We start from the raw sequence: 26,139 nt of genomic DNA, 5'->3' as shown, positions 1-26,139 counted from the left end.
CGTGGAGGGGGGAGAAATTCAAAATTGACAGACTGGCAGTTTTTGCAAACATTTTAACCCTTGCCGTTTTCCCCATGGCCCTTTCAACTTTTGACACCTACTCAATCACAGTCTCCTTGGCTTAGCCATGAAAAATCCTCAATCACTCTCTTATTTTATCCCCGCCCCCAATCCCCCATTTCCCCCGCCACCAAAAGGAGTCAGACAAGAGCAACAAATGAAGCTTAAATTTTAATCGTCACTCTGACGATAATGTTGATGATTTCCCTGCCCCTCCGTCGCTCTTCGTCTTATTTTTTCACGCTTTTCCCTCGTCAGTTTCGTGTTGCTCTTCCTCCTCTGCAGTTTCCTTTTCTTCATCTGTGCCCCATGCATCCTGTCAAAGGACAGCGTTTCGACGCCGTTCAAAGTCATTTGGTTTTATGATTATTAGCTTGTTTAGTTCTCTTTCTACCATTTGGCATACCCTGTAGTCGTGGCTGACTACGGGTATATACTATTCATATATTGTATCTTTCAAAGTTCCCAAATTAACGAAATTGAAATGTGTTCTGAAAATGGTTAGTAACAAAGGTTGCACTTTGTAGCATTACTACAGCATTAATACAGCTATAATACATCAGTGTATCAAAATTCATAACGATTGAAGTGTCCTGAGGTACTAATACTTTACAGGATATCCTATAAGCTGGTACGAATGGCATTCACTTTTTTCTAGTAGCTCAAGCTGGTATTCTCCGTTTTTTTTTTTTGTGGGTGCGTAGCTGAAGGCAAACATATTCTTTATGCTTATATAATATCTATTTAGTTGCACTCAGGCAAGTGCTTACCCCGCCCATTTAGTTTGCCCGTTTGTTTGTTTGTTTGTTGTCTGTGCCCATTCTCGGTCTCTTTCTTCGGCACTACGGCTATCTCTATCACTATTTCCATCCCAGCTCCTGCGACACGACCGATTGCGCTTGTTGTGCGATAACCGTTGCCATTTGTATCTTTTCCATCTTTTGGCCATAACAATTTGACGCTTCATGACTTTGGATAGGGACAATATGCCACAGGCGTGCGAAAGAGATGGCGCTAACGCAAAGGAAAGAGATGCAGGCACCCTTGTGTTTCTTTCGTGTTAACAACAATTGCGTTTTGTTTAATTGAATAAGTGCCTGGGCGGTACGGCAAATGTCGATGGCTTTCAGCACACGAAAATAAATATAAAATTCGAAGCTTGAGGCGTTTGGTTTGCGGATTTCTGCAGACCCTGAAAAGGGTAAAAATAAAATAATGCGAATTAAAGATGGGGAGCCCAGTGGAGGCACAAAGGTCCCGACTTCTTTAGCATCATGACGAGACACAAAACGCATTAAAGTCTCTCTTTGCTTCCCCAATTTTGGGTGCATGCAACAGCGGCAACATCATTTGGCCCGTTTTGGGCAATAAAAGCAAATTATTTTTACGATCAAGCCGTCGCAAATAAATAAATGCATTTCTGTAGGTTTTCTACCCCAGTTCTTCGGCTGTGCGCTCCCCCTTTTTTTGTATTTGGCCTTTTCTCTTTATTTTATTATTGCGGACGAGACGACACCAAATGCATTTTTATGCGTTCGCCTCGGGGCGTGACAGATCATTAGCAGAGGGCCAAAAAATTCGCGAAAAAAACTAAGGAAATGGGGAGCAAAAACGAAGCAAAAGGAAGCTCGCCAAATTTCTTAATCGCATGACGGAATGGGAAAAAGTGTGGAAAGGAATGGAGCTAATTGCAGGATAATCGGGCGAAATTCATTTCCTGTGGCACTGAAGAATGAGACAGTAGGGGAAAAAGAGTGGGGAAGACTTGGGATCAAAAGTACAGAGTATAGGGTATTCAGTAAGCCTATCGATGGATTCACTCCCACCGAGTGGCGAAAACTTTCTCACGCCATTACTTCTGTGTTTCATATCGTGCACGCTGCCGAGCAACCCAATCACCGATATTTGTAATTAACAATAACACAGTGTGTGCAACTCTTTGGGGCAACGATCGCAGCCTTTTGATATCCGATGATCGAAGCGGATCGCAACGAAATCGGAAGGGGAATGGCTCCATTTCATTGTGTGGCGGCGGCAATTGCTGAAAGGCCCGTTGCACATGCGAAAAATGCAGCGTATCTATTGCAGCATGCCACATCGATCGGTGGCAACATCATCATCATCATTATTGGCACAAGCAAGTGAGACAAGTTTATTGAACTTGGGCAGGCGGCGCCAGCGGCAATTAAAATTAAATGTTAAATGTGGCAACATCAGTGGGGGCAACTACACTCAGCCACTCGGCTGCTACAGTGTGTGCAACCTTAAACGGACAAAATGTTGTCGTTGTCGTTGATTCAATTAAAGCAAAAACTAATCAACAAAAATTGGGCTCGCAAGCGCAAAAGAGAGCAAAAGAAAGAAAAAGCACATGTGTGTGCCTCTTTGCTTGCTGCCTTAAAAAGCTAACTTTCACTTTCGAGTGCAACTCCTTTTCTCCCTTCTTCTCCTCTTCCCCCTTCTCCCCTTCTCTCCACCACCTGATGACAGCCCCCAGCAATGATAATAAAATTGCAACATTTATTGGGGGATGGGGGCATTTTATCGACGATATGGACGTTGCCGCGATCAACTTTACTTTCGTTTCGTTTTGGTTCGGTTTATTAAAAATGTGAGTGCAATAAAAAACTGCATTTGCCTGAGATTTAAATCAATAAAAATACATAAATTGAAAATGGTCAAAAGCGAAAGAAAGTGACACTGCAACACGGTATAAAAAAAGCCCAGAAAAGAAACCTATAAATAAATATTTACAGTTCTCGCCTTCGGTTTCTGACTTGGCTTTCTGTTGTCCTCGTTCCTGTTTCCCCGCTGACCTGGAAAATCGAAGGCCCTGAATACTCAATAATAAAAGCTGTTGCTGTCGATGGTTTTGTAATTGCTTTGACTGATAATGCTGCAGCTTCCTTTTCTCATTTCGCCTTCTTTTGCCCGTAATTTTCTGGTTGATGTACGAGTTTCTTTAATACTCTTCCAAAAGGTATTACTAAAGTGCCAGGAGATGAAACTCAGTTAAGTTTCCGTCACTTTTGCAGTGCAATATATCTTGCAGTTTCAAATCTATGTTGGTAGTATTGTATACAATGCCTTATTATGTCGAAATATACATAATTCCAAAGTTTCATATCATATGCTTGACATCATGGTCCTGTAAGGGTATTCCATTCTTCAGACCCCCATCTTGGGCCTCTTTGTTTATCTTCTTCACTTTCTTTTGTTGCGGCTGCTCGAGCTTCTTCGCCTGTTGCTGTAAAATAAATAAATGCAAAAAATTGTTAACCCTTTGGCCATTCGGGCAAATGTCCTGCAATAATTTGCAGCATTCAACTGACAGCGGCTGGAATCTTGACGGTGCGGGTGGGAAAGAGAGGGGCTCTGTTGCTGTTGCACATGACCGTGTTGCATGACTTTGTAGTAAACCTGAAATTCACTTGGAGTTGACTTCGTTTCGTTTTTTATTTATACTTCTTTTTGTTTTTAGCCCGCATCTTGTTTATGCACGCGATAAACTTGTAGTACAAAGAAGCCAAGGAGAAATGTTTAAACGTAAATTCAGGCAATAACAAAAGCCTTGAGCTGAGCCTCCGTTGTCAAGTAAAGCTGAAGTTTCTCGGCTTTAATCTTAAGGTAGCATCTGCCGGGCAAGCTGACATTCGAGTCTTTTTAATTTCGTTTCTGGCTCAGGGTGAGGGTTTCTTATCAGCGGTTGAACTTGTCAAGGCTTTGGCCTAGGACCCACCAAAAAATAAAAGGCTGAGCAGAACGAGATGCCTATTAAGTATTATATTAAGCGCGGATAGAAACCCTTGAAAAGAAATATAAAAATCAGGGGAAGGGTAGTACTTATAGCCCTAAATGATGTTTCTCTTATTTCCCCGCTTTTTAGAGCTAATCCCAAATACTCTCCATCAATCCAAAACTAATACCAAATATATTTTCTCCTTTTCTTGCAGGTAAGTGAAGTTCCCCAAGCGATCCAGCTTCTCTCAGGTGCAGAGGCCATAAATCGCGGCAAGTGGCAAACGCAGAACTTTAGCTTTACGGCCAGGTGGGAGGGTGATTAATGGGGCTGGGATGGGGTTTTCCCGGGGAGCAGCTCCCTCAACTCGCTGAATTATTTGTCGACGCTTTAAGTTAAACGCTCCCCGTGGCGCCATAAACAAAAAACAAGCGGCTAGCATTTAAGCGCAGTTAAACGGTTCAATGACATAATGAATTTAAGCACTAGACGAAAATCTTGTCTACTTCTGCTTACGAATTCGTATTAAACGCTATAAAGAAGGCTTTCTATGTGCATTCCAACAGAACTTAATTACACACCGCCTTCTGCTTGGTACAATATTTTTCCTCTGTGCAGCAGAAGCCTGCAACAAGAAGCTGGCTAACAAAAGAGAATCCTAGGATCCCGGGATCCAGGACTCGTCTGCTGCCTTGCTAATTAGCTGCATTCATAATTTCGTGCACATTATTTACATGCTAAGCAGGCTCAGACAAAAGGAAGGGCGAATGGCTAGGAAAGCCCGAATAGTCGGGCGGGGGAATTGAAGCTCAGACAGAAGGCAACCGCAATGTGGTTGCCACGCCCCCTGCTCCGCCAGCTCCTGGCTCATTTACAGTTATGCAGAGAGCATTCGCTGGCAACTTGGCAAAAAAGAACAGAACTCTTACAACTGCGAAAAGAACAAAAAGAAGGCTAAAAGGCTGAGGGGCCAAGAGGTGCCAGCGTGTTGCAAGTGAAAACTTTTTTAATTGAATACATTTTTCAAGTTTATTTTGTATATTGAACCCAAGCAGCAGCTGAGCAAGTTCTCTTTGGTGTGGCCTGCCGTTTACTCACCCTGGTATTTTTTTTTCAAGTGTAAACGACTGCACTTGGCTTAAAGCTGTCTTAAGCTGAAGTTGGTTTTTTTGTCATCCTCGTTCTTTCTAAGGTTTCCCTCACAGCGGGAGGTATTCTTACAACTCAGTTTTTGTTTCTTGGCTTTCGTGTTTTCCCTGACTTTGGCTTTGGTTTTTCTGTAAAACCCCATATTTCATGACTGTAATAAGCAGCTGAAAGTCATTGTTATGAAAGTCAAATTATAACAAATTTATTTATTTAGTTATTTCTTATTTGATTCTCTAAGGACCAGCTTAAACTGATTGGCTTTGAAGTCAGCTTCTGTACTGCTCGCTCACACAAAGTGGTCCATTAAGCCGGATCCCCACAATCGATAGAATATTTAAATGCCGACAATCAATTTCCATTTCTCGCTACTCAGGGCGAATTATCCTGGCGCCATCTTGGCAGACACTTTCCGAGAGCCATATCAAGTGGCCCCAGAGGTGCCACAGCAAAACATTCGCTCCCCCCATTTCTGATTTATATAGAAGATGGGGTGGATGGGGGCAGAAGGTCAGACACGCTAATTACCCGATCAACTGTCGTCCTTCCTCTCGGCAAGCACTACTCAACTCAAGCCGGGAAAATGGCGAGTTTTCCAGCCAGACATTTCATTCATTCAACTTTATGGCTGGCTGTCGTCTGGCTAATACGTAACTTTTATTTTTCAATTTCGCCGCAACTCTTTTTCTCTATCTTTTTTGCCCTTGCCCCGCCGGTTGGTTTTTCATGTTTTGTCAACATTTTTCCGCTTTGTTTGTTTCGTCTGGCTTTTCCTTAATTTTCCCTCGTTTTATTTGTTGTCCTTTGGCTCTTTTATGATTACTGTTTTGTTATGCGGCCATTGTGCAGTTGTGTAGTTTTGCAGTCCACAAATCAATTTTCTCCTAGTCAATTTCAATTATACAATAATTGTTTATTGTCGTCATTAATTTTGGGTTGTCATCCTCGCTGATTTGCATTTTGCCAATGGAAAAATGGCCAATGGAAATCCAAATCGAATGCTGATAGGCAGCAAAAAAAAAAAAAAAAAAAAAAAAAATAAAAAAAACTCAAAGCTCAAATTCGGATTTGTGGCCATAAAAAGCTTTGTTTTTGGCCACTTGGCTGCCAGCTGCCATTTTTCAGTATTCAACTTTTGGTTTTTCTCATTTTTCGTTCATTACGTGGCCTGTCAAATTAAATTTGACTTGCAGTTGCCAAATTCGTAAGCGTTCAGAAAAAATAATACAAAAATATCAGCAAAAAACACACGCAAAATGTGAAAAGCACAACAAAATGAAAAACAAAAGCGTTTGGAGCAAAATACGCAACTTGCTTTGCGATCAGAAAATTTGAGACATAAAGCTGCACTTTTAAGTTTGCTGTTTTTCTGTTCAAGTTTGGTTTATAGATTTAATTTTTTTAAATTTTGTATCCTTCACTAATAGAGTGTTTGCCTATAGAACTACTTCAAATTGTTACAAGTGATGATTCAACGCTTTCCTTGTCGGCGTTCTTATATTTCACCCCATCCTTCACTCGTTGCATTTAATTAACTTGCCGGCCGCTGGGAAATATTACTCATACGCCCGGGTATCCGATCCGATCGACCGCTGAAATTGGCCATAGGAAAACGCGTTTCAAACTAGTTGTGTATTGTAAATAGAAAAATAATCGAGTTGTGTGCGTAGCTCACTACCTTTCTCTCTCTTTTTCTTTAAACAAATTCAAAGCAATTGCACAAAAAAACATGCCACGCATTCGAGTGAAGTCAATCACACGGCGTTGTTTTTCTTTATTTATTTATTGCACGGCGAGGTAAATGCACTTTACACACTTCGCCACGCCCCTTTTGTGCCACCTCTTTTGCCCATTTTACGCAAGTTACAACAAAGAGCAGTACACCGGCAGATTTTATGAAATATTCACATTGCATTAGGCGACAATTTATGACTTTTAATTAAGCGACCCAACAAGTCCACGAAAAAAATTCAATTTTCCTCAAAATTTGCATATTGATGGAAATGGAAATGTCGATAAAACCCAGAGAATAGTGAATGGAAAAAATGCGCCGAAATTTCAATTGAATTTTTTGGTAAAACTAACGAGCAAAAGCGCCATCCATTTAGCTGTCAATTTCTAGTTAGCAAATAACCAGTGGCAAGTGTAAAAAATATTCCAAAATCCAACTAGATAAGCCCACTGGATGGGTGGTGGTGGATGGGGCAGCTGGGGAGCCTTGAACGTGCCTCGAATAAATAAAAGGCGGCAGAGTGAAGTACCCACACAAAGCAGTCGGATTTAGTGGTGGATCTCTGTCCCTAGAACCAATTCTGAATACAGTCAAGCCCATTGAAATGAAACCTGACAGTATTCTGAGCTAAAAAAAAGTAAAAATATAATTAACACTTAATAGCCTGGGTCATACTGTTCTAGTATTAAATACACAGTTTATTGAGCATTCCAGAGCTTATATTTATTTGATTGTGCCACATAATTTACCTTCCACTTCTTATTCTCCCTGACCCTGTGTTCTTAAGCTCCGCCTGCATTATTTTTACTTTTCTTGCAACCTTGGGGCTTTGTTTCAGCGGGCATTAAACTGCGAATACTACTACTTCTACTACTACTACTGCTACTAATACTGCTACTACGACTACTTTTACTACTACTACTGCGACTATGGGAAAGAGGAGTAGCTTCCAGTGAGTGCGGACGAGAGGAGAGGCTATGATATCAGTGTCAATATTGCGCTCGTACGCCGTGTAATTCTATTAATTATATTTATAAATTACACGCACATAAACCAGAGAGGCATTGCCACACAGATGCACTGAGAGTTTATTTCATTCCACGAAAAACAACAAAAAATATAGTTAGATTTTTCAGTTGCTAGTTGTCTTTATATAATTAAAGTAATGCTGTCAAGTGCACAGTTGGAAAACATTTTCCAATTTAAATACTACGAATAAGTACCATCTGTTCTTCTCAGTGTGCGCTGGCTCACCGATGCACGAGGCAGTCATTGCAACAGTCCGCTGCCGCTGTCGCTGTCGCTGCCTCGCGGTTTTTCAATGGATCTGTCCTTGGCAAAGTGCATTGCCGGCAGAGCAGTCGGCGCCAGCAGAGCGTTGCATTGCGTTCATTCGCCTCGAGTGCAGTTGCAGTTGTAGTTGCAGTTTTAGTTGCAGTTGCAATTTTGTTTGCAATTTCGCAGTCCGGCGCTCTGCCGTGAGTTTGTGCCGCCTGCTTTTGCTTAATTTATTGACTTGGCTGCGGCAATTTATTTGCCAAGCGACTAAGACTTCAATTACGCACGCACTTTCTAAAAATACGGCACCGAAATATACATATATAAAACGACGCTGGAAAAAGGCCGAAAATTGCTCAAGTTTCATTTTCAGTTTCGGCATCTCCGTATTGCTGCAAATATTTATGAAACAAACTCCATTTCGTGGGCACAAGCGGCTTGCATTGTTGTGTTTTGAGGGCTGTGAAAAGGAAAGTACACAGGCACACACGCTAAGTGGGTCACTTGAAAAGATCAGCTGTCAAATACACGAGCATACACATATGTATGCACACAAGTGGGGTCGAAATTGTAGATCTGATACTTTATGCATTTTATCACATTCCAGAAAATGCACAATCCTGATAAGAGACCGTCGTGGTTCGATCAGAACTCGGAAATTATCGATACCCCCACACAAGATCGTTGTGAAATTCGGTATTTAAGTGTATTTCAAGCACTTCACGTCATTGGTGCTAACAACTCAAACACAGCTGTGTGAGTATAGCTAAGTTTTCAGGCTCAAGGCTCGAGCTTGCAACTTGATAAGAAGCAGGGTTTCGAACAAAGGAAAGGGGCCGGACTGTATCGGTCTGATTTTTTCCTGCCGCAGCTGGCACAAGAGCAAACATCGTGGTCTTATCGGTACTAAACTTTGACTTTCATTTACAAGATTTTGCATTGAACAGAAGAATGGAGCCCTTTCATTAGCCAGCCATTAATGGGAAATTATATTGACAATTGTTCTGCGATTGTTCGCCGCTCGCCGCGATCAATGGATTTTCATTGTGTTCGCATGGGTTTCCTTGCCTGGCGCCATCTTCTGGTCACTTGGCCTAACCTTTTGCCATGCCCACGCCTATGTCCGCAGAAAATTCGATTATTCACATGCGATAAGGAGGCTCGAGCAAGTTTTCGGTCAACTTGGCCATTTCAAAATTAATATTCTCACGGCGCCAAGTTTTCGGGTTTCTCTCTGATTTTTGCAGTTTCGTTTTCAATTGCATTTAGCTGTCCGTTGATTTCCTGCTCTGTTTTCAAGTTTTAACACTGAAAAAATAGGCTTTACATTCTCTTTTCTGCACTAGTATACAGTACAGTATACAGTGCACTAGTATTACAGTATATATAAATATATAGCTAGGAATCAATATTTCTTGGTATAATTCCTTATTTTCCTTCTTTTATATATTTTTTTTCTTTGGTGTTACTATATTTTTTCTCTGCAAAGCATTTGTTTCTTGTTTATTGCCATCGTCGATTTTTGTCAGTTGATCTTTGACATATTTCAGGGTGCGGCTCTTCAGCTCCTCCCGTGATATTTTTTTGTTGATTTTCAGCTTTTTTGGGTCGCTTCGATTTGTTTTTTCCTGCTTGTTTTATTATTATTTTTTTTTTGGGCTGTGAGTAGGTGACTTTTCAGCTGTTTCAGATGTTTATCGTGTGTCTTCCTCTTCTTCGAGCGACATGTGCACGTACTGGAATTGTTTTTATTTTTGTAACTTTTTTTAGCCGTGTGTTTGTATTGGCAGCATGTTCCTTTGTGATGGGCGATTAATTGCATATTAATTTTGTTTATTTTTAAGGGGCCGAGGCACCGCCGATCTTGGCACGTTTCCTGCGGTAAGTGGGTGAAAAGCAAAAGCTCAAAAAGGCAAACAAAATCCACACAATAATGGTATATAAAAAATCTGTTTAAAATTTCGTGCGCGTGTTGGCAACTTAAAAAAAAAAAATTTTTTCCGGGCATATCCCGCACAGCGTGAGAACAAAAAACGAAACTCTGTCTTAGGTTTTTTAATTAGTTTTTTTAGTTCGCTGCACACCTGTCACCCTGAAACTAAAGTTAATTTCCAAACTGCAGCGCGGTTGAAATGGAAAGCACATTCGCTTTCAATTTCAATTTCGGCACCAAGTCGAATGCAATCTCCCTGTTGCCATCTCTTTCTGCTTTTGTTTGCCACGCCCACTTTTATGCTCAGTTGGCAGCTGGCAACGACCGTTATTTTTCTATTAGCTGTGTTACCTTTTTTTTTTTTGCAACATCATCTTCATTAGCGATCGGTAGCCGAGGCACAGTGGTTCAAGTTATACTCTATTTGATCACTTACAAGTTATACATACGACATGCTCTTTTATATTTAACTGCTAATACTGAACTGATTTATATTTATTTCGTATGTTAAACTAAGTTTTCGTCTTCGATTTCGCTTTCAATTGGCCTCAGCCCACTGTGCACGTCACTTTTTGCAGCTGCTTCTTTTGATCATCTGCTGCTGCAATGGCAAATAAATTCGTTTTTTCTGCCTCTGTTACAAGTTACTTAAACAATTGCCTAGTTGTTGTGGTGGCCACTTTTGTTGCTTACTTTGTTTGCTTTGCGCTTTTTGCACAATTCTGCGTTTGTTGAACCTCGTTTGCTGTGTGTGTGTAGCTTTTGCTTTTGTCTTTCGCTCCGTGTGTGATTGTTGCAAAATTAATTTTTAAGTGTACGAAGTAGAAAGCTCAACAAGTGGGCAAATGTGGGCGTGGCAATTTTTTCAGGCAATTTGTCCATAGGCTGCTTGCTTTTCGCCGGCGTCTAATTTGAGTAATTATATTCAAATTTAGGCCCATGTAAATTTCTTACAAAACTATTTGCATTTAAATTGCCACAGCGGGCATCGCGCGAACTCTACGTCATTGTTAACAATTATTGCGAATTATCTATATGCACCAGTATACTAAGAAATGATTTGCTTTTGCATACAATATCTGTATAGTTTTCCTCTTTCTCGAGCTTTAAGTGAAACCAAATTAAACTTGTCGCCCACACAATGCAAACGCGCTCTCTTTCCCGCAACCACCTCCCCCATATAGAGCTCTCTTTCCCTCTATTGATACAGCTCTGAATCGCTGACATCATACTATTATTATGGTTATTGTTGTTGCTGCGTTTAGCTGGAAATTGCAATGCACTTTTAAGTCAACTTGTAGCTCTAACAGTAAAATGGCAAATAGCAATAAAACCAGCAACGAATAAAGCTGCTCTATCGAACCATTCGAATGATTCACTCCAGCACTTGCTCAGCATTTGTGAATAATTAGTTTGCTTTAGTATTAAATAACATAGTTGTTACGGCGAGGATAGGGAACCAAAATACAAATTGACAAGAGTACAATGCCACTTCATTCCCAAATGAATGCATGAATTAGTGAAATGAATTGCAGTGCATTTAGCCGTAATTAATGAGTTGTCACTACTCATATCCATTGGATCGATGAGCGATCGATCGAATGCGGGTCCGTATGTAGATGACTTTAATTGAATACTGCAGTAATTAAAAGTTATTCTAGTTGGCGTTGAATTTATCTCATTTGCTTGAATAACAATTAAACGCTTTGTAGTTTATCGTTTGCATTGAGTGAGGTCTATTTTTACACCGTGCACTTAATAATATCTGTGATGATGGCATTGTCTGTTGCTCTTGACACTGGTGCCACTAATAGAATCGATACACATGGGCGTTTTCCCACTGTTTAGAATCATTTTGCCCAGATCTCCGGTTCAATTAGTCATGTCAAGCGGTGCGAGCTTAAATATTTATTTATTTTTCGTTTTTTTTTTTTTGCCCCAGCCAAGTGCAACAATTTATTAAATATCGCCCAGCCCATGCCTTTGTTTGAGCTCTGCGCATATTCGTTATCTCTTTCCCAGCGGGTTTACTTTCTTATCGCTGGCATACCCGGCGTATGCTTAATGTGAGTGCACTCGGAAATGCTTCCATTGAACGTTCTGTTCCTTCGCAATGGCTTATGTCATTCTCGAACTGAGGAGAGATTTCCGCTACATTCCCCAAGGAAATAATTCTGTGTGCTTCCCGTTCGCAGTCTCGACTGGGCATCTGGTTTTCCAAGCAATTTCTTGTAGGTATTTTGTACCCCAAAAGTAACCCTTTTGCTGTCATAAGTCCGAGCCACATTTGTTATGGCCCTAACAGGTAAAGAAGTTCGGTGAGTAAGGAAAGCGAGCTGTTGTGCAGGCAGACCTTATAGTCTAGCCCTATCTTAATAAGAAATCTCCCGACCGCATAAATAACACTTAACATGTTGTGGTCTCAACACATTTGGGCCCTTAGTCCCTTTCTGTTGTCTCACTGCCCCTTCTACCCCATTTTTGACCATATTTCATACGAAATTTGCTTGGTTTTTTCTGTAGCTATTTATATTTTTCTACTCTTATAAAAGGTTGCTGTAATTTGGTTAGAAAGTTGGTCGTGCTCTAAGATATCTTATTTGCTAGATCTGCTTTTGTTCTATTAGCCAGCTTGTAAGGTTTAAATATGCTTAGTTAGATTTTATATCAATAACAAAAATTTAAATACGCTGTTACAAGGCTCCAGATTTTGGAAACCTACTTGTAGGTGTGTTGAAAGTTGGTTATTTTGCCAAGAAAATACTGGTAACCATTTGCGGTGATATTATGGTGGTTGTACCCCCTTTCTCCCCCATCAGAGGTTGTCAACAAACAGAATAGTGTAAAAAGCCGCCTTTGTAGTTTTGGCAGCAAACATGTTTGGTTTTGGTCTAATTATGCTGCCATGTGGGCTTTGCTGCCGTGTTGTGTTGTTAAGTGAATTGCCTTTGCCTTTGCCTTGTGACTTGACTAATTTCGTTTGTTTTACTTTTGGCCGTCCGCTCGCTAATGAATTTTAATTGCAATCTGGCTGGCAGAAGGGCAGCGAGGGCAGCGGGAATAGTAAATGCACTGTGACCCCTGCGACAGGGAATTCCCACAATTTTCCGCCGACACGCTGACATTTTCCTCGAGTATTTTACCCCAGAATTTTCACGCCAACGCCCACGTAACAAATTGCGTGGCGATGAGGTGCCGATGACTCAACCATCAACCCAAAAGGGGCGGTGGTGGTTGCTGTTGCTGTTGCTTTACTTTATACCATATACCATATACCATTTTATTTCATTATTTCTGCTTCAACAATATGCGTTGGCTGACCACAGACAACAATTACACAATTATGCGCGAGAAGGGCGGGAAACGCGGCGTAAAAGCCTTGAATTAATTAAAAATCTAAGCCTAAGCTTGGCGGTCATAAATAAGCCAGACGGTCGCAGTAATATAACAATGCCACTGGCCAACAATAATGTTGTTTGCTGCCTGCCAGCCACAAGAAGAAAGGCACTTGAAAACGATTTTGTAACACATAACACACATAAGTACGAAACATGATTCAGAAAATATGAGCACATTTTAAGGAGTTTGTCTATTGGATAATTGCAATTAAAGTTTAAGACCGATTTGCTTGGAATGGTGGCGTTTCGTACAGTGCGGGACATGGCTCTAAAGACGTTTATGGCTTGCTGATTGATGGTTGTGCTAGTGCTGCCAACATGTCTTGTTATTTAAAGGAATCCGATTTCAGTTTTTGTTTCATGTTTTGATGTACACTTAATTTTTATAATTGAAATTAGTTTTTCAACTTTAACGATAATGGGAAGGAATAATAGTGGCAGCTATAGCTGCTGAAGTGTATATATTTCGAAACCTCTTACAGTTTTCCTACGCACTGTAGTCGTGCTTAATTGAATGCATAAATCAAACGAGTGCATTCATTTAGAGTCCTCAATCCCGCCCCTCGTTGGCATGTCAAGTGTCAGTTGCACAAAACTCTGAAAATGTGGATTGAAAATGGGTGGAGTTCGAATCACCTCGAATCGTGCCTTTGTCTATCGGCATATCGGCGTCCCAAAGAAATAGTTAGCCACACACAAAAAACTCAAAAACACAACAAATCTCAAAAAAAAAAAAGGCAAAAAATAACAAATGAAACGTAAATCGACGGAGCACTGGAAAATATTGCCAATTAGAATTAATGTGGGCACTCGCGATGAGATTTCAGCTTCGCAGACATGTTTCCAATTATTTTTGAATATTTCTCTGCTATTTGCACTTGGCTTTTGGCGGTACTGACTGTTCAAAAGTAACGAAAAATACATTGATTTATCGAGGAAGTTTGCCGGGCTCAAAGAGTCGCCGCTGACAGCTCAATTTGTCATGAGATACAGATACGGCAGACACGTATCTCAAAGATACACATCGAATCGGAGTCTTTGGCTTGGACTCGACCTTCTCCTGGCTGCTATTTGCCCAAAGATCTCCCAACTGGTATTACGCATGGGAGTCTCCAAGCATTCCCAGATATTTGCTATCCACCGCCTGTTTGAGCTACTCAAATGTTTATTGATCACGAATTCCGCGAACTGCAAACAAACTTCGAAATTTGGCAGATTTGCTGGCAAATTCAGTCAGGGAGAACAGGCAACTAATGCCCAAATATTGGGCTTACAGTTTGGATGCCATGCAACGAAATAATTGTTCTTGAATAAATAACTAACTCTTGAGTATCTATATGTCGAATGCAATAGCTTACTAACCTAACTACTCAGCCTTGTAAGTCCAGTAAATACATACATTAGTCTGCAAATGTTTTTCTTTCTCACGAAATTCCTGGGTAAAGTGTAATTAAATGAGCTTACCCAACGACACCAAGAAAGTCAGACATTAATTTAGCAGAAAATAATATTCAAATGTGTCTGGGCCTGGCTTACACATGTTGCCCATCGATCTGTCGCCTGCTACTTCGCTTGCCCCTCCTCTATTGAAGCATTTGAATGCGAAATAAAATGTTAGTGGCTGGCAAAAGTTGGGGCAATTAATTTGACGCCTCTGGAAAAAATGTGTCCCCACATGTGCTGTATGTTGTGTGTTGTGCGTTGTGTGTTGTGAAAATCCATTTTAATTGCAAAAACTGTGCGTGTGGCATGAGAAGTAGTGAAAAGGGATCAAGTCACAGTTGCCGCCTGGCCTGCTCCACATATGTATGTACATTTGTATTTATATGCATGTGCCTCTGTATATCTGCATGTGCATGGCACATAGATACCATGGTAGATCTATGAACTTGCCACCGCAAAACACGCGAGCTGCTGCGGTCTAGTTGCTGCCCTCTCCGTTTAGTTTGGCCCCACAAAACTTGGCAACTTTGCACATTTGCCCCAACTCCTCGGCCGACCAGCACTGCATATTTGTCCAAAGTAATGAGACTTTTCACAGCTCTTTTTCTATTTTTTTGTAGTGTTTTTGTGTAGCACAGCGTGAAGTCAAAGTTGTCTCCTAGACAGCCTCGAAATGCATTATGGGAATTTTGTGGCATTTTCATTACCAGCTGCTGCCCACCTCCTCCGCGTTGACTTGACTTCATTTCTCATATGAGTCTGGCTGTCTTAGTTTTAATTTGTTTGCGATTAACACGCGAGTGTAAAAAAAAATTACAAGTATTATACGTCTTTTCGTGATTCATAGTGGGGCGAGGCTTCAAAACTGGGGAGGTACGCGATTAGGTAAGATTCAAAAAGGATTAGCCATACTCTGAGGAGCAACCATGACGGTTTCGGTTTAAAAAATGTTCAAATAATCACTGTCTAGCATTTCAAGCAGAATTAGGAGCGTGAGATATTTTTCCTTTCATCGGTTTGTCTTGATTTTGTTCCAGCTGAAGGAGCCCCAAATTCCTGACCAGCAGCTGCTGACGCTGGCAAATTTATTGGAGCCCCTATTAGTGCCCTTTCCATTTCCATTGCCGGATTTTATTTTACTTTCTGCAAACACCTCTTTTGTGGGGCCCGCCTGACCGCTCGCAATTAATTAGCGGCAATGAGCTGTTGCCTCTGCCTCCAAAGTTTCGGTTTCAGTTCCAGAATTTCTAGACTCGGTTTGTACATATATCGCCTAATGTGCCTCGTCGTTGTTTGCGCTGTTTGTGTTGTTATGGGTCTCTTTATGCCGCTGCAACATCCACATTATTTGTTCGTTTCTTGTGCTTTTGCTGCTTGGCTGGCCAATGTCTGGCTAATTTTCTATTTATTTGACCACAAACTCAGATGGAGCACCATCACACCGCCGCACAGCACACATGGCTAATTTATGGGTTTCTTGCACTCAACGCATTGCCGGGAAAAAGGCATTAAAGCCAGCCTCCATATATATATTACACCGACTGCTGGCCAAGTGCATTTTGGCCCGGCTTAAAGTTTTAGTTCGTGCCGGAAAAGGGGAGCAGCGCACCCTGTTGCTCTTTCGTAGTTGCAAGTCCTAGAACTAGTTTACTTTCAGCCACTGTTCAACGCTCATCAACCTGATTTGCCTATTAAATCATGACTTGGTGCACTGGGAAAAAGAAAAAGCTAAATACTGCAATAGATTGGTATTTTAATAGCACTTGGAAATATTTTCTAGATGTGTTACAAAAGTATCTCAACCTGAAATATTATTTACTACTTTCCGTGCATTCGGATTTCGTTTTGCCATTTGCTTAGTGGCCGTCGGCTGTTGGCACACGCCCTCCCCCGAGCAATTGCTACTGGGCTTAAAGTTCAGGCCAGGTTAAGACCGAGTTCATGCGTGGCTTGTCAGCCCCTCCCCTCCCTACCTTTCCCCCCTGACCCCGCAACACTTGGCCTTTGCGGCGGACTCCGATTCGGAATTGCTGCGGAATGACTTTTTGCCATGATTTATGTTTCCACGTTGCGCTTCAAGTGCAACAGTTTGTATTTTGTTGTAAGTGGCAGTGGGTGAGCGGGAAGGTCTAATGGTTTGCAAATTCAACTTGTGACACAACTGCTTCATACTGTGCTCTGTAAATTCCGTAAAATGTTAATCTTAGCTTTTAATTTAGCAATTACAGTTGCTTCGTAGATCTCTTCAATTTCCTATCTACTGAGTACTTCATGTTCGATCATAACTGTCTGGGAATTGATTAACTTTGATGTGGGTCGGTCTAGCCTGGCATTTGCTGTTGCTGGGCTGCTGCTTTAATTAGCTCAGCATTGTTTATGCTCATTTCGATTTGTTTCATTTTTCTCCATTACTTTTGCGCTCCCCCGGCTTTGTATTTTGTATTTTATTAATTAATTTGCCCGCTTCGTACTTGGAACAAAGGCGAATGTGTGGCAAGAAATGTGCTCGTATATCTGTCTGTCTGTCTGTCTGTCTGTCTGTTTGTGCAAGATCCAAGCCACAAGACATAAGACACAACCCACATGATTAACATTTGCTATTTGCATGGATTAAATCAGAGCCTCTTGGCCAAATTTGCGCAATTAAGCGAAGCTAAAGTTTGTTTCCATTTTCCACTGCAATTTGAGATCGTTTGCAAAGATCGAACAGATGCGATAGTCATTTTGGCCGGGCTCAGTTTGCTTTGCTTTGCTTTGGCTGGTTGGTTGGTGGGGGGCTGGTTCAACTAAACTGGTTACCGTTTTAAGGCATAAACTACAACAATTAATAACAGCAACAAACGCAGCGGCCACTTTTCATGGTTTCGCTTTACACAGGCAACTGGAAAATGTTTTAAATATTTAGCATCCATTAATCAATTTGCACTCGCCGCTGATCTTGCGCTGCGATGCGGTCAGTTGTATGGCTGGCTCAGATTTCAGTACAGTAGGCAGTCGATAAAGCGCTCTTACAGAGGAAGTGGCTGCAATAAAATATTATGAGCATATGAGTCTTCATGTATTGGGTGCAAACTGTTATGCTGGTTTCTATTACAGAAGAGATTGCACATTATTGTTTTGAATTTCATATGCATTTTGTACTCCGCTTATGTTCACTACATGGAAATGCGCTACGTCCTCTCCCTGAAAAAAGCGATAAGGAAAAATTCGATTTAAATGTTAATAAATTGCTGTTTCATTTTTATTGGGGAGTGCGTGTTTGAAGCCTGGGAAAAATATAAAAAGTAAACCGCACCCAAACTAACAAGGAAAAGTGGGAAAGCTTAATATAGGGGAAAATTTGGTAACAGAGAAATGAAAGTCAAATTCGTTTTCTTATTTAATTTGGTTGCCTTTTTCGCTGCGAGATGAAAACTCATTTCGGTTTTGATTCGACGCTTGCGGTGCCAACTTTGCCATTTGAAGTGATATTTTTTTGTTGCACTAAGTCCAATCTCCCACTTTGCATTGATTTATCTTTGTTTGGCCTACTGCAGTTTTCCAATATCCACCGCGCTTAGGGAAAAGTTCAATCAAATGAAGGGGCGTGGCCAGACTTAATCAATAACCAGAAGCAGCAGCAGCAGCAGCAGCAGCTCCAAACAAAGAAACACACATTTATTGCTTTTTATATTTAAAACCGAAATGCAGGTGAGAAGAGGGGCTGTGGCCCACAGCCAGTTATTTATGGCAAAAACGTGAGAAGCGGCTATTGCACGAAAACGGTGTACGCCGCTCGTCTATTTACATTTGCCATTATTATTATTATTATTTTTGTTACTTTTTTTTTTTTTTGCATTGGTTGCGCACTTTGGGCAGTGTCTAATTTATTGAGAGGTGTGGTCCCAAAAAGCAGAAACAACAGCAATCGCAATCAAATTATCAAATGTACAAATCTCAACGACAATTTGAAGCGCTTGAAGAATCGCACGGACAGGTACTGGGAAATAAAACAGAAAAATAGACCCGCAATTGGCGGCGCCCAGAATTTGGCAATTTATCGACGAACTGCAATCGCAGCTGTGACATTTGTTTCGAGGCCAAACCCAGTCTTCGGAAGAAAAAGCTGACCCAAAGAAGCTCCTCCGACCCGGTCTCCATTCAAATCAAGTTGAAGATTGTGTGGTCAAAACGAAAATGAGATCAGTTCCAATCGGAGCAGAGCACAGTTTGACAAGCAAAAAAAACATCGAGAAACATGAAAACGATTAAATTAGACGAAGGCAGCTGCTTGGAGACACGTCTAAATTTAGCGGGCCTCGAGATATGAGTATCAAATAAAGACAGTTGGTAACAGCAATATAAGGCCAACACGGCTTCGGTGAATGTAACTTATCGCAAAACAAACCAAAATTAACAGATAGATAATACAACCTTTTAGATCAACCAATTCAGCTTTCAACTTTCGGTACAAAGTGCCTAAAATATTATCGCCCTCTGAAAAATTGGATTGTCCCAAATTATCGGTTCACCATAATCGATTTTCGAGTGCTACATTGAACACTTTCGGTTTGTAAATTATCCAATCACCCGATTATCGATTATGTCCACCACATGCTCTCCACATCCGTTGACTTATAGTTTTGCCACGCACTGTCAGTGGCCCGCGCTGTATTTGCATAAATTAAACTAATTGGGCGCCAAAGCAAAGTCACCGCAAATGAATTTACATAAACCAATGGATGGGTGAGTGCCAGAGAAGCGGGCTCACAGTGGAGCGGGGGATCCACAATCGAAGTTGGAGTGGAGCGGACTGGAGCCGTTGTTTCTGTTTTGTGTGAGGCAATGCCCAATCCAGTGCCCACAAAATCCAGTGCTCCTCAGAAGACTGAGGAAACCCACAGAAATTGAAACATTTCACATTTTTAATTTGTACGTGATAGGGCAAATAGTTTTGCCACTTGATGGGCGCCCTCGCCCCGCTCCTTTTGTGGCACGGAAAATTATGCAGCACACAAATCAGCTCCAGTTTTTCCAACAATTTTCCCAGTGGGGAGAGCCCGCTCGACTTGCATTGCACGCTAACGTGGCAGGGCAGACAAATCGACTATTTTGTGTCTGGCAGCACTTAGCACGTGATTGAAAATGGCCCGGGAATGAAGTGATTGGGTTTCCACTCCTCCGAGAAGGAAAACAGTGGAATAGTATTCCCCACTCCAGTTCTGATTGCCTGCAATTCATCTACTGCTTCCTTCGTAGTGAATACAAAATATATTTCTCTGTACAAACAATTTGCGGAACTTTGCTCTTTTCGTTTTTCTCTTTGTCTTTGGCATTAAAGGCAAATTTACAAATTAGTGTGAAATTAGGGCCAAAACAAAAAAGTACACAGCGCTAAGCCAACACAAAAGGCGCAGAATAAACACTCAACATCCAGAATTAACGATACCCCTTCGCGTCACTCGTCGTTTTCGATGTTGTGTTCCCAGAGAAGGCGTCGCCAATAGGCAAAGGCCACTATCCAAAAATAAAGGCTGAAAACTGAAAGAAAATGCAGAAATAATTGGCTTGTCAATTGACTTGGTTGGCTAAACAAAGAAAACACTTACCCAGGGTAAAAAATACAGGAATCGATTCTAGAGTGCAGAAGCTACAACTTAACGCGTAGTCGATAATAAAGGCGGTACAAAAGATCAGGTGGATTATATTTGTCACCAGATAGATGACCACCATAAATTCGATCTGCTGTAAGAGGTGATATGGGATCAGAGAGTGGACTTGCGGAGGTGATCTCATACCAAGAAACTGCTCATCATCAGAAAAATCGAACCAATAAAGTGCACCATATAGGCGGTCCGGCCCATTAGTAACAGACGACCATCTGTGAGTGGTCAAGTAATGTTTAAACCAATTTAAATCCTCTATATCAGAGAAAATAAAAGCTGAGCTTACCACTGCTTACCTTCGCCAACAAAGAATCCCAGGATCGATGCGAAAATCTCGAAAAGCGCCATGTAAAAACATCCCGCCCGTAGATTCACGCAGCAGCAACAGAACTTCAGCCTGGGTCCCCGACATTTCATATCTTGTTGACATCAGGCTAAAGGCCTCCTCAGATCAAACCTCCCACACTAAAAAATACCACTTTTAAAATGGCATGGTCACACTGCACCAACGAATGCTTTAAAGTGCACCATGGTCACTCTATTTGAAGAGAGGTGTCAATAAAATGCTGTGCCTTTCAACCATATAAGAACAAATATTTGGCTACAAAATAGCTTATATGGCACTTCAGTTTCTCTTGTGTATCATTTTTTTTTTTGTATTTTTCGACCATTCAAGGTCGGAGTCAGCTGCTTGGAACATGTGATAATGTTTGGTATTCTAATTTGAAACGCCTTTGTCTTGGCTGCTCAACCCATTTGGCTCATTCAATTTGACAGGCGACGGAAGCGACGCCGCCTATAAATTACAGCGTATTCATGGGTCTTGAATTTGGACCTGGTTTTTGATTCCGCCCCTCGGACTTCACCAGCTGTGTCTGCACATCACTTTCAACTCAATTCAAGTCCAAAATTCCAGACAGGAAGAACCGGCCAGCCCCCAAATCCAATGCCCATTGATTGTTCCAATGACAGCTATATGCTATAAGCTATAAGCTATAAGCAATATAGCTGGAGCTGACAGGAGGCGGATCTGACTCATAGATCTCGAAACGAATGCAAAATTCGGCCATAATGGCATCGCAAAATAAAACAATCTCATACCCTACTTTAACGAGATGCTTGATTGGAAAATGGCAATAAAGTTAAAAACAGTGGTTGAATGAAATAGTCATTAAATCGGTCATGTTATAACTAACTATAAATAACTACTAACATTACGTTGATAAATTTAAAAAATATCATAAATATTTGGCTTGTCAATTAAAGAACGATTCACTTCGCCTTTGCAATGTGGCAATAATCCATAATTCGCAGGCCAAATAAATTTGATCAATTCATAGCCCAATCAAATACGATGTTCGATTTAATACTCGCACTTTGTGCACCCCAATACGGAAAGGGTACACTCATAAAAATTAAGATCGCTTTTGATGGCAGGGAGCTCTTGATTTTCGCCACTTCCACTCTACAGAGAAAGAAAAGAGCAGAGCGCACGTGTTCGGGCCAAAAATGAACAATAATAGGCGGTGGGAAGGCCAAAGCAACGCATTTGGGCCATTAAAATTCATTAGCCGTGCACATCTCGATCTGGAGTGCGAGATCCGATCAATAAAATAAGCAAACAATAAAGAGCGGGTCGAGCACATTCGATCTGAACGATCGAACTGACCAGCACCAGCAGCTGTGTGTTTCGATTCGAATTAAAATTCATATTGCCCAAATTAGCAGAAACATTTCGAGGGGCAAGAGTTGTGGGTGGAGTGGGGTGGGGAATGGAACGCTTGGGTTAATTAACCTTTCAAAATTGAATTTCCTCAACGACTGTAATTGTTTTAAAAATAAATTACAAATTTTGCACCGCTCTGCTGATTAGCACAAGTCGATGACTAACTCGAAAATGACGCGACATTCGGTCTGCTTTGTTTATGTTATATAATCGAAGTCAAGGTGTAAATAAACAGCGTATTATGGCATTTCTAATGGCTCAGCTTTCGCGCCCAAAAACCAGATAAGGCATTTTACTTGTCTTTTTTGCTTTCCTCTTTTTTGTAGATAAGTTGAAATTCCACATAAGCTAAGTGAGGCAAGTTGATAAGAGCGAGTGAGAGCGCTGTAGAAATAAAAATAAAATTTAAATAAAACCGGAGGGGGTACAACAAAAAAATAATAAAAAGACAAAACAAAGCCAAACGAAATCTATTCAATGTCAAGGTCAACAAATGAATTCGACTGTTGTGTCCCATGTCGTTTCTTCTCTCACTGCTTTTGCACATTTTCTGTTTGCTTTCGTTTTCGTTTTCTTGTTAATTTTATTGTATATTTCTGTGGATTTTTTTGTTTTTTGCCTTTATATTGGCCTTTGTTGATAACTTTATTTGCTTTGGCCGTAGGCAATATAACAAGCTGAAAGGAAAATATGGCAAAAATTCCCAGCACCCTTCCCTGAAAAAAGCTGGGGGGATTTTAAAGTAATTTTATTTGTTTTAATTTTATAATGTCATTTCTAAGCTTTTAAGGCCTTTTGAGCAACTTTTGTTTTAATTTTATTTTGGCCCCGCTGACGTCAATAAAAGTGAGCAAAGTAAATGCAAAGAAATTTCATTATATGAATGTGAAGACTACTAGAAAGTCACGTAGTATTCGATTAGTCAGAATAATGCCAAGTTACGTGGCTTACGGCCAATATAAAGCAATATTTACATAAGTGGGAAATCCTTATCGCCATTGCATCCGGCTTGAATTCGTTTTCGAGTTCGAACTCGAAGTCGAATTCGAGACTGGAGGAATTTCCGCTCGCCTGTCATATTTGCAATTTTCCAGCTGTCAGAGAATTTACATATTTATTTAGAGGAATTTGTGCATTCGCTTTATATGCGCTTATCTATCTTTTTCTGATTTATGCATATTTTTTCTACCATTCTTTCCAGCTCCACATCTGGCTGCAATGGGATCTTTTCGCGTCGCCTGGACTTTTCGTCGTTCAATTTGCTGCCAAAGACTCGTTTGAATTCTTATCAAGTCAAGGTGAGTTATGTCCATGAATAAATATGCATCAGTCGTCCTAGGGTATTTACTCGCACACTCATTCACAATGTGGCCCATTCGCTCATTGCGAAACCGCCAAGTTAGCTCAACTTGAATCGAATCAACCCCGCCTTCTTGGAAGGAAAGGCAAACAAATATCTGCCTGACTTGACAAACTTGCAATTGGATATGCCTCGGTTTAGACGTACAAGTATGTACATACACAGATGGGTCTCAGCTTGACGGTTTATTTTTGTTGGATTAGATAATTTCCAGCTGGTCTGCGGAGGCTGCCGAGCTGAGCTAGAATTCCCGGAAAATGCAGCGTAGAAAAATACAAATATTCATTGTCTAAGCTGTTTCTGCAGTCACATGAGTGGCGAGGCAGAATAAAACAACCTAAAAGTAGTGGGAAGAACCGGGTTGATCTGGTAGTACTAGCAGCATATGATAAAATATGAATATTGTTGAAAAATATTCTATTCTCCCGGTGCACATCATCTTCGATTGTGAATGAGTGCATTGAAAGCCAATCAAGGGGAAAAGTCTTTGGGCCTGCTGCTTATCTTTCAATCTCAGCCGCCTCTCATCTCATTCAGCTTTTCCTGCCCCACCAGTCTGCATTATTGCGGCATTATTCCCCTCTAGATATACTATAGGCTCCTATATTACCCCGATTCCCCTGCGAATTGTTTCGGATTTCTGTTTACACTCGGTGTAATGCCCAGCCAAACAATTTCATGGTTGTGGGAGTAGGAGATATGGCCGGCTCAAGTGTAAGTTGATTTCAATTGTGCGCCACTGCACTGCGAAAAAAACCTACACACGATAAGTGAACGTAACAAAATCAAGCTATCAATGTGTGACCAGTAATGAAGAACAATGTATTTCGTGCGGTGCCCTGCCAGTCATTGGATTTAAACCTAAACCCTTCGAACTGCACATTGTTGTGGATTATGCTCGGTTGAATCGCATTGTTGCTGCTGCTGCTGCTGCTGCTGCTCCCTCCGATTGATATATATGATTGGGCTTGTGGTTAAGGCGGGCACACGGCTATTGAACCGAGTAAAACCGATTTGGAGCCGCAGGTCCGGGCTGGGAATTGCCTCAAGTGGCAATTAGCGAGCCTCCAAGGCGAGCTGCACCATTTGCGGTTGTCAAACCGTCAAACCGAAGCCCATCCTGGTCAGAACTCATGAAATCATAACATATATTATACTCGTATGTACATGGCTGCACAAGTCCTTGGAGTGCGCCTTGAATATTTCATAAGCAGCAGACCGAGTGGCAGGGGCGAATTGGCGAGTGTTGCAGCAGGACAATTGGGGGAAAATCCTGGAATACACTCAGCCAACACCGCCTCACCTGTCCAACTCGCCTTTTCGGTTTGCTGCCACCCGAGAGAGCTTTGAATACGTTTTGCGTAGCCGAAATTGTATATCTGGCGAATGTATCTGTAGCTGTATCTGTATCTGCAGCTGGTCTCGCAATTTTCCCTTTTGGCCAACTTATGCGATGTCTGCACGCAGCAGCCAAAATGCAGAAAGAGAAGGCATTGTCTGGCAGCGAATTGCTTTTAAAAACTTTACAATTCAATCTCTGGCTGCTCCTTTTTGGCATGCATTCCGAATTGCATTTCGTATTGAATTTATAAATATTTAATGCCATTCAAAATGCCATGCAACCCTAGGAAATTTCGTTTTTGTTTAAACTGTCTAGGATTTGACGGTTAGAAGTTTTTAGCACGGCTTAGAGCACTTTAACTGGAACAGAATTAGAAAAGGAAAATTCAAGTTTGCCCGGCAAAGTTTTTCCTGTTTGCCCAAAGGATTTTTCCACTAATCTCCAAGTCAAACAAAACGGATCAGAAGCACAAAAACACCAAAAAAATAGCAAAACCGGTTGGCGGTTCGTCATAATTAAGACAAGTCAACTTGTTAATCATCCAGCAATTTGCTGTGCCACTCAATGATTCCCGAAAGGGTTGTTGCAACGCCTCGCTGATTTTTTAATCAGCATATCATAGACTTCTGGGGGTAACCTTTTTCCCAATCAGCTGTCGACATTTTGGCTGTCAGGGGATTTGCGTCACAAAAAGAGCGTAGAAAAAACCAAGGCAGCTATAATTATAATTAACACAGCTCCGGGAATTGAACTTCAATTCGGACTCTGCACATCTGCTAATTGTTTTGGGCGCTTCCTTAATCCTTTCCTTGTATAAGTTCATATTTATTTTGGAGGGGTGTGGACCGATGGCGATGATTCAGCCGAGATCTGCTCTGTTTTCTGCCCGTTTTTAATATGCCAATCAATCTTTGTCTCTGGCGAACTTAAAGCAAGAAAATAAGTTTTTATATAAATGATTGATGAGCGCTTTGCCATGTGTGTCTGTGCTTTTTGCTGCGAAATCGCAATCGCAGTCTGAATTTTCAAATTTGAATAGAAATAAATAAACGTTCGTTCGCTGCCTGTTTGCGATCATTTCTTTTTTCTATTCGCCAAACTGACACTACACATCAGGGCATTTCCTCTTGCTTCTGGCTGGCGGAAATTTCCCGAGCTGTTGTCAAACTCAAAATTTGAAGGGAAACGACAGGCCCTTATTGCTTGGCTATGCCATTTCTGGATGCTCTCAGCAGGAAATTATGTGTGGTACGTTTAGGAAACCAGAGGACTGCAAAGAGTTGACAAGTTTCGCATAAAGGGAAAAAGAAATGGAGTTGCAGGAACCTAGAAGACTA

At 41.2% G+C, this 26,139-nt stretch overlaps 2 protein-coding genes across 2 annotated transcripts in view; one reads left to right on the top strand and one right to left on the bottom strand.

Moving 5' to 3' along the window:
• LOC6555326 (headcase protein) overlaps positions 1 to 26,139 on the top strand; it is an 81,207-nt gene that overhangs the window by 8,287 nt on the left and 46,781 nt on the right. The window contains 1 exon segment of the mRNA XM_001981177.3: positions 23,302 to 23,398. Within this exon segment, the coding sequence (XP_001981213.2) occupies positions 23,302 to 23,398 (97 nt within the window).
• LOC26527114 lies at positions 20,160 to 20,791 on the bottom strand. The gene is made up of 4 exons (XM_015153939.2): positions 20,671 to 20,791; positions 20,507 to 20,589; positions 20,318 to 20,453; positions 20,160 to 20,249 (listed from the first exon to the last, which is right to left on the bottom strand). The coding sequence occupies exons 1-4, from the start codon at positions 20,789 to 20,791 to the stop codon at positions 20,167 to 20,169; spliced, it is 423 nt and encodes a 140-aa protein (XP_015009425.1). The 3' UTR covers positions 20,160 to 20,166.

This window comes from Drosophila erecta, unplaced genomic scaffold (assembly GCF_003286155.1).
Source record: "Drosophila erecta strain 14021-0224.00,06,07 unplaced genomic scaffold, DereRS2 tig00000000-arrow-pilon, whole genome shotgun sequence".
NCBI classification, from domain to species: domain Eukaryota; kingdom Metazoa; phylum Arthropoda; class Insecta; order Diptera; family Drosophilidae; genus Drosophila; species Drosophila erecta.
Note: the sequence above shows the minus strand (reverse complement) of the source record. Positions and strands in the feature narration are given on the sequence as shown.

Coding starts and splice junctions, on each gene's coding strand:
- LOC26527114 (XM_015153939.2), bottom strand. CDS start 20,791: ATGAAATGTCGGGGACCCAGGCTGAAGTTCTGTTGCTGCTGCGTGAAT. Junction 20,590..20,670: donor GGGATTCTTTGTTGGCGAAG/GTAAGCAGTGGT, acceptor GACCACTCACAG/ATGGTCGTCTGTTACTAATG. Junction 20,454..20,506: donor TGATGATGAGCAGTTTCTTG/GTATGAGATCAC, acceptor CACCTCTTACAG/CAGATCGAATTTATGGTGGT.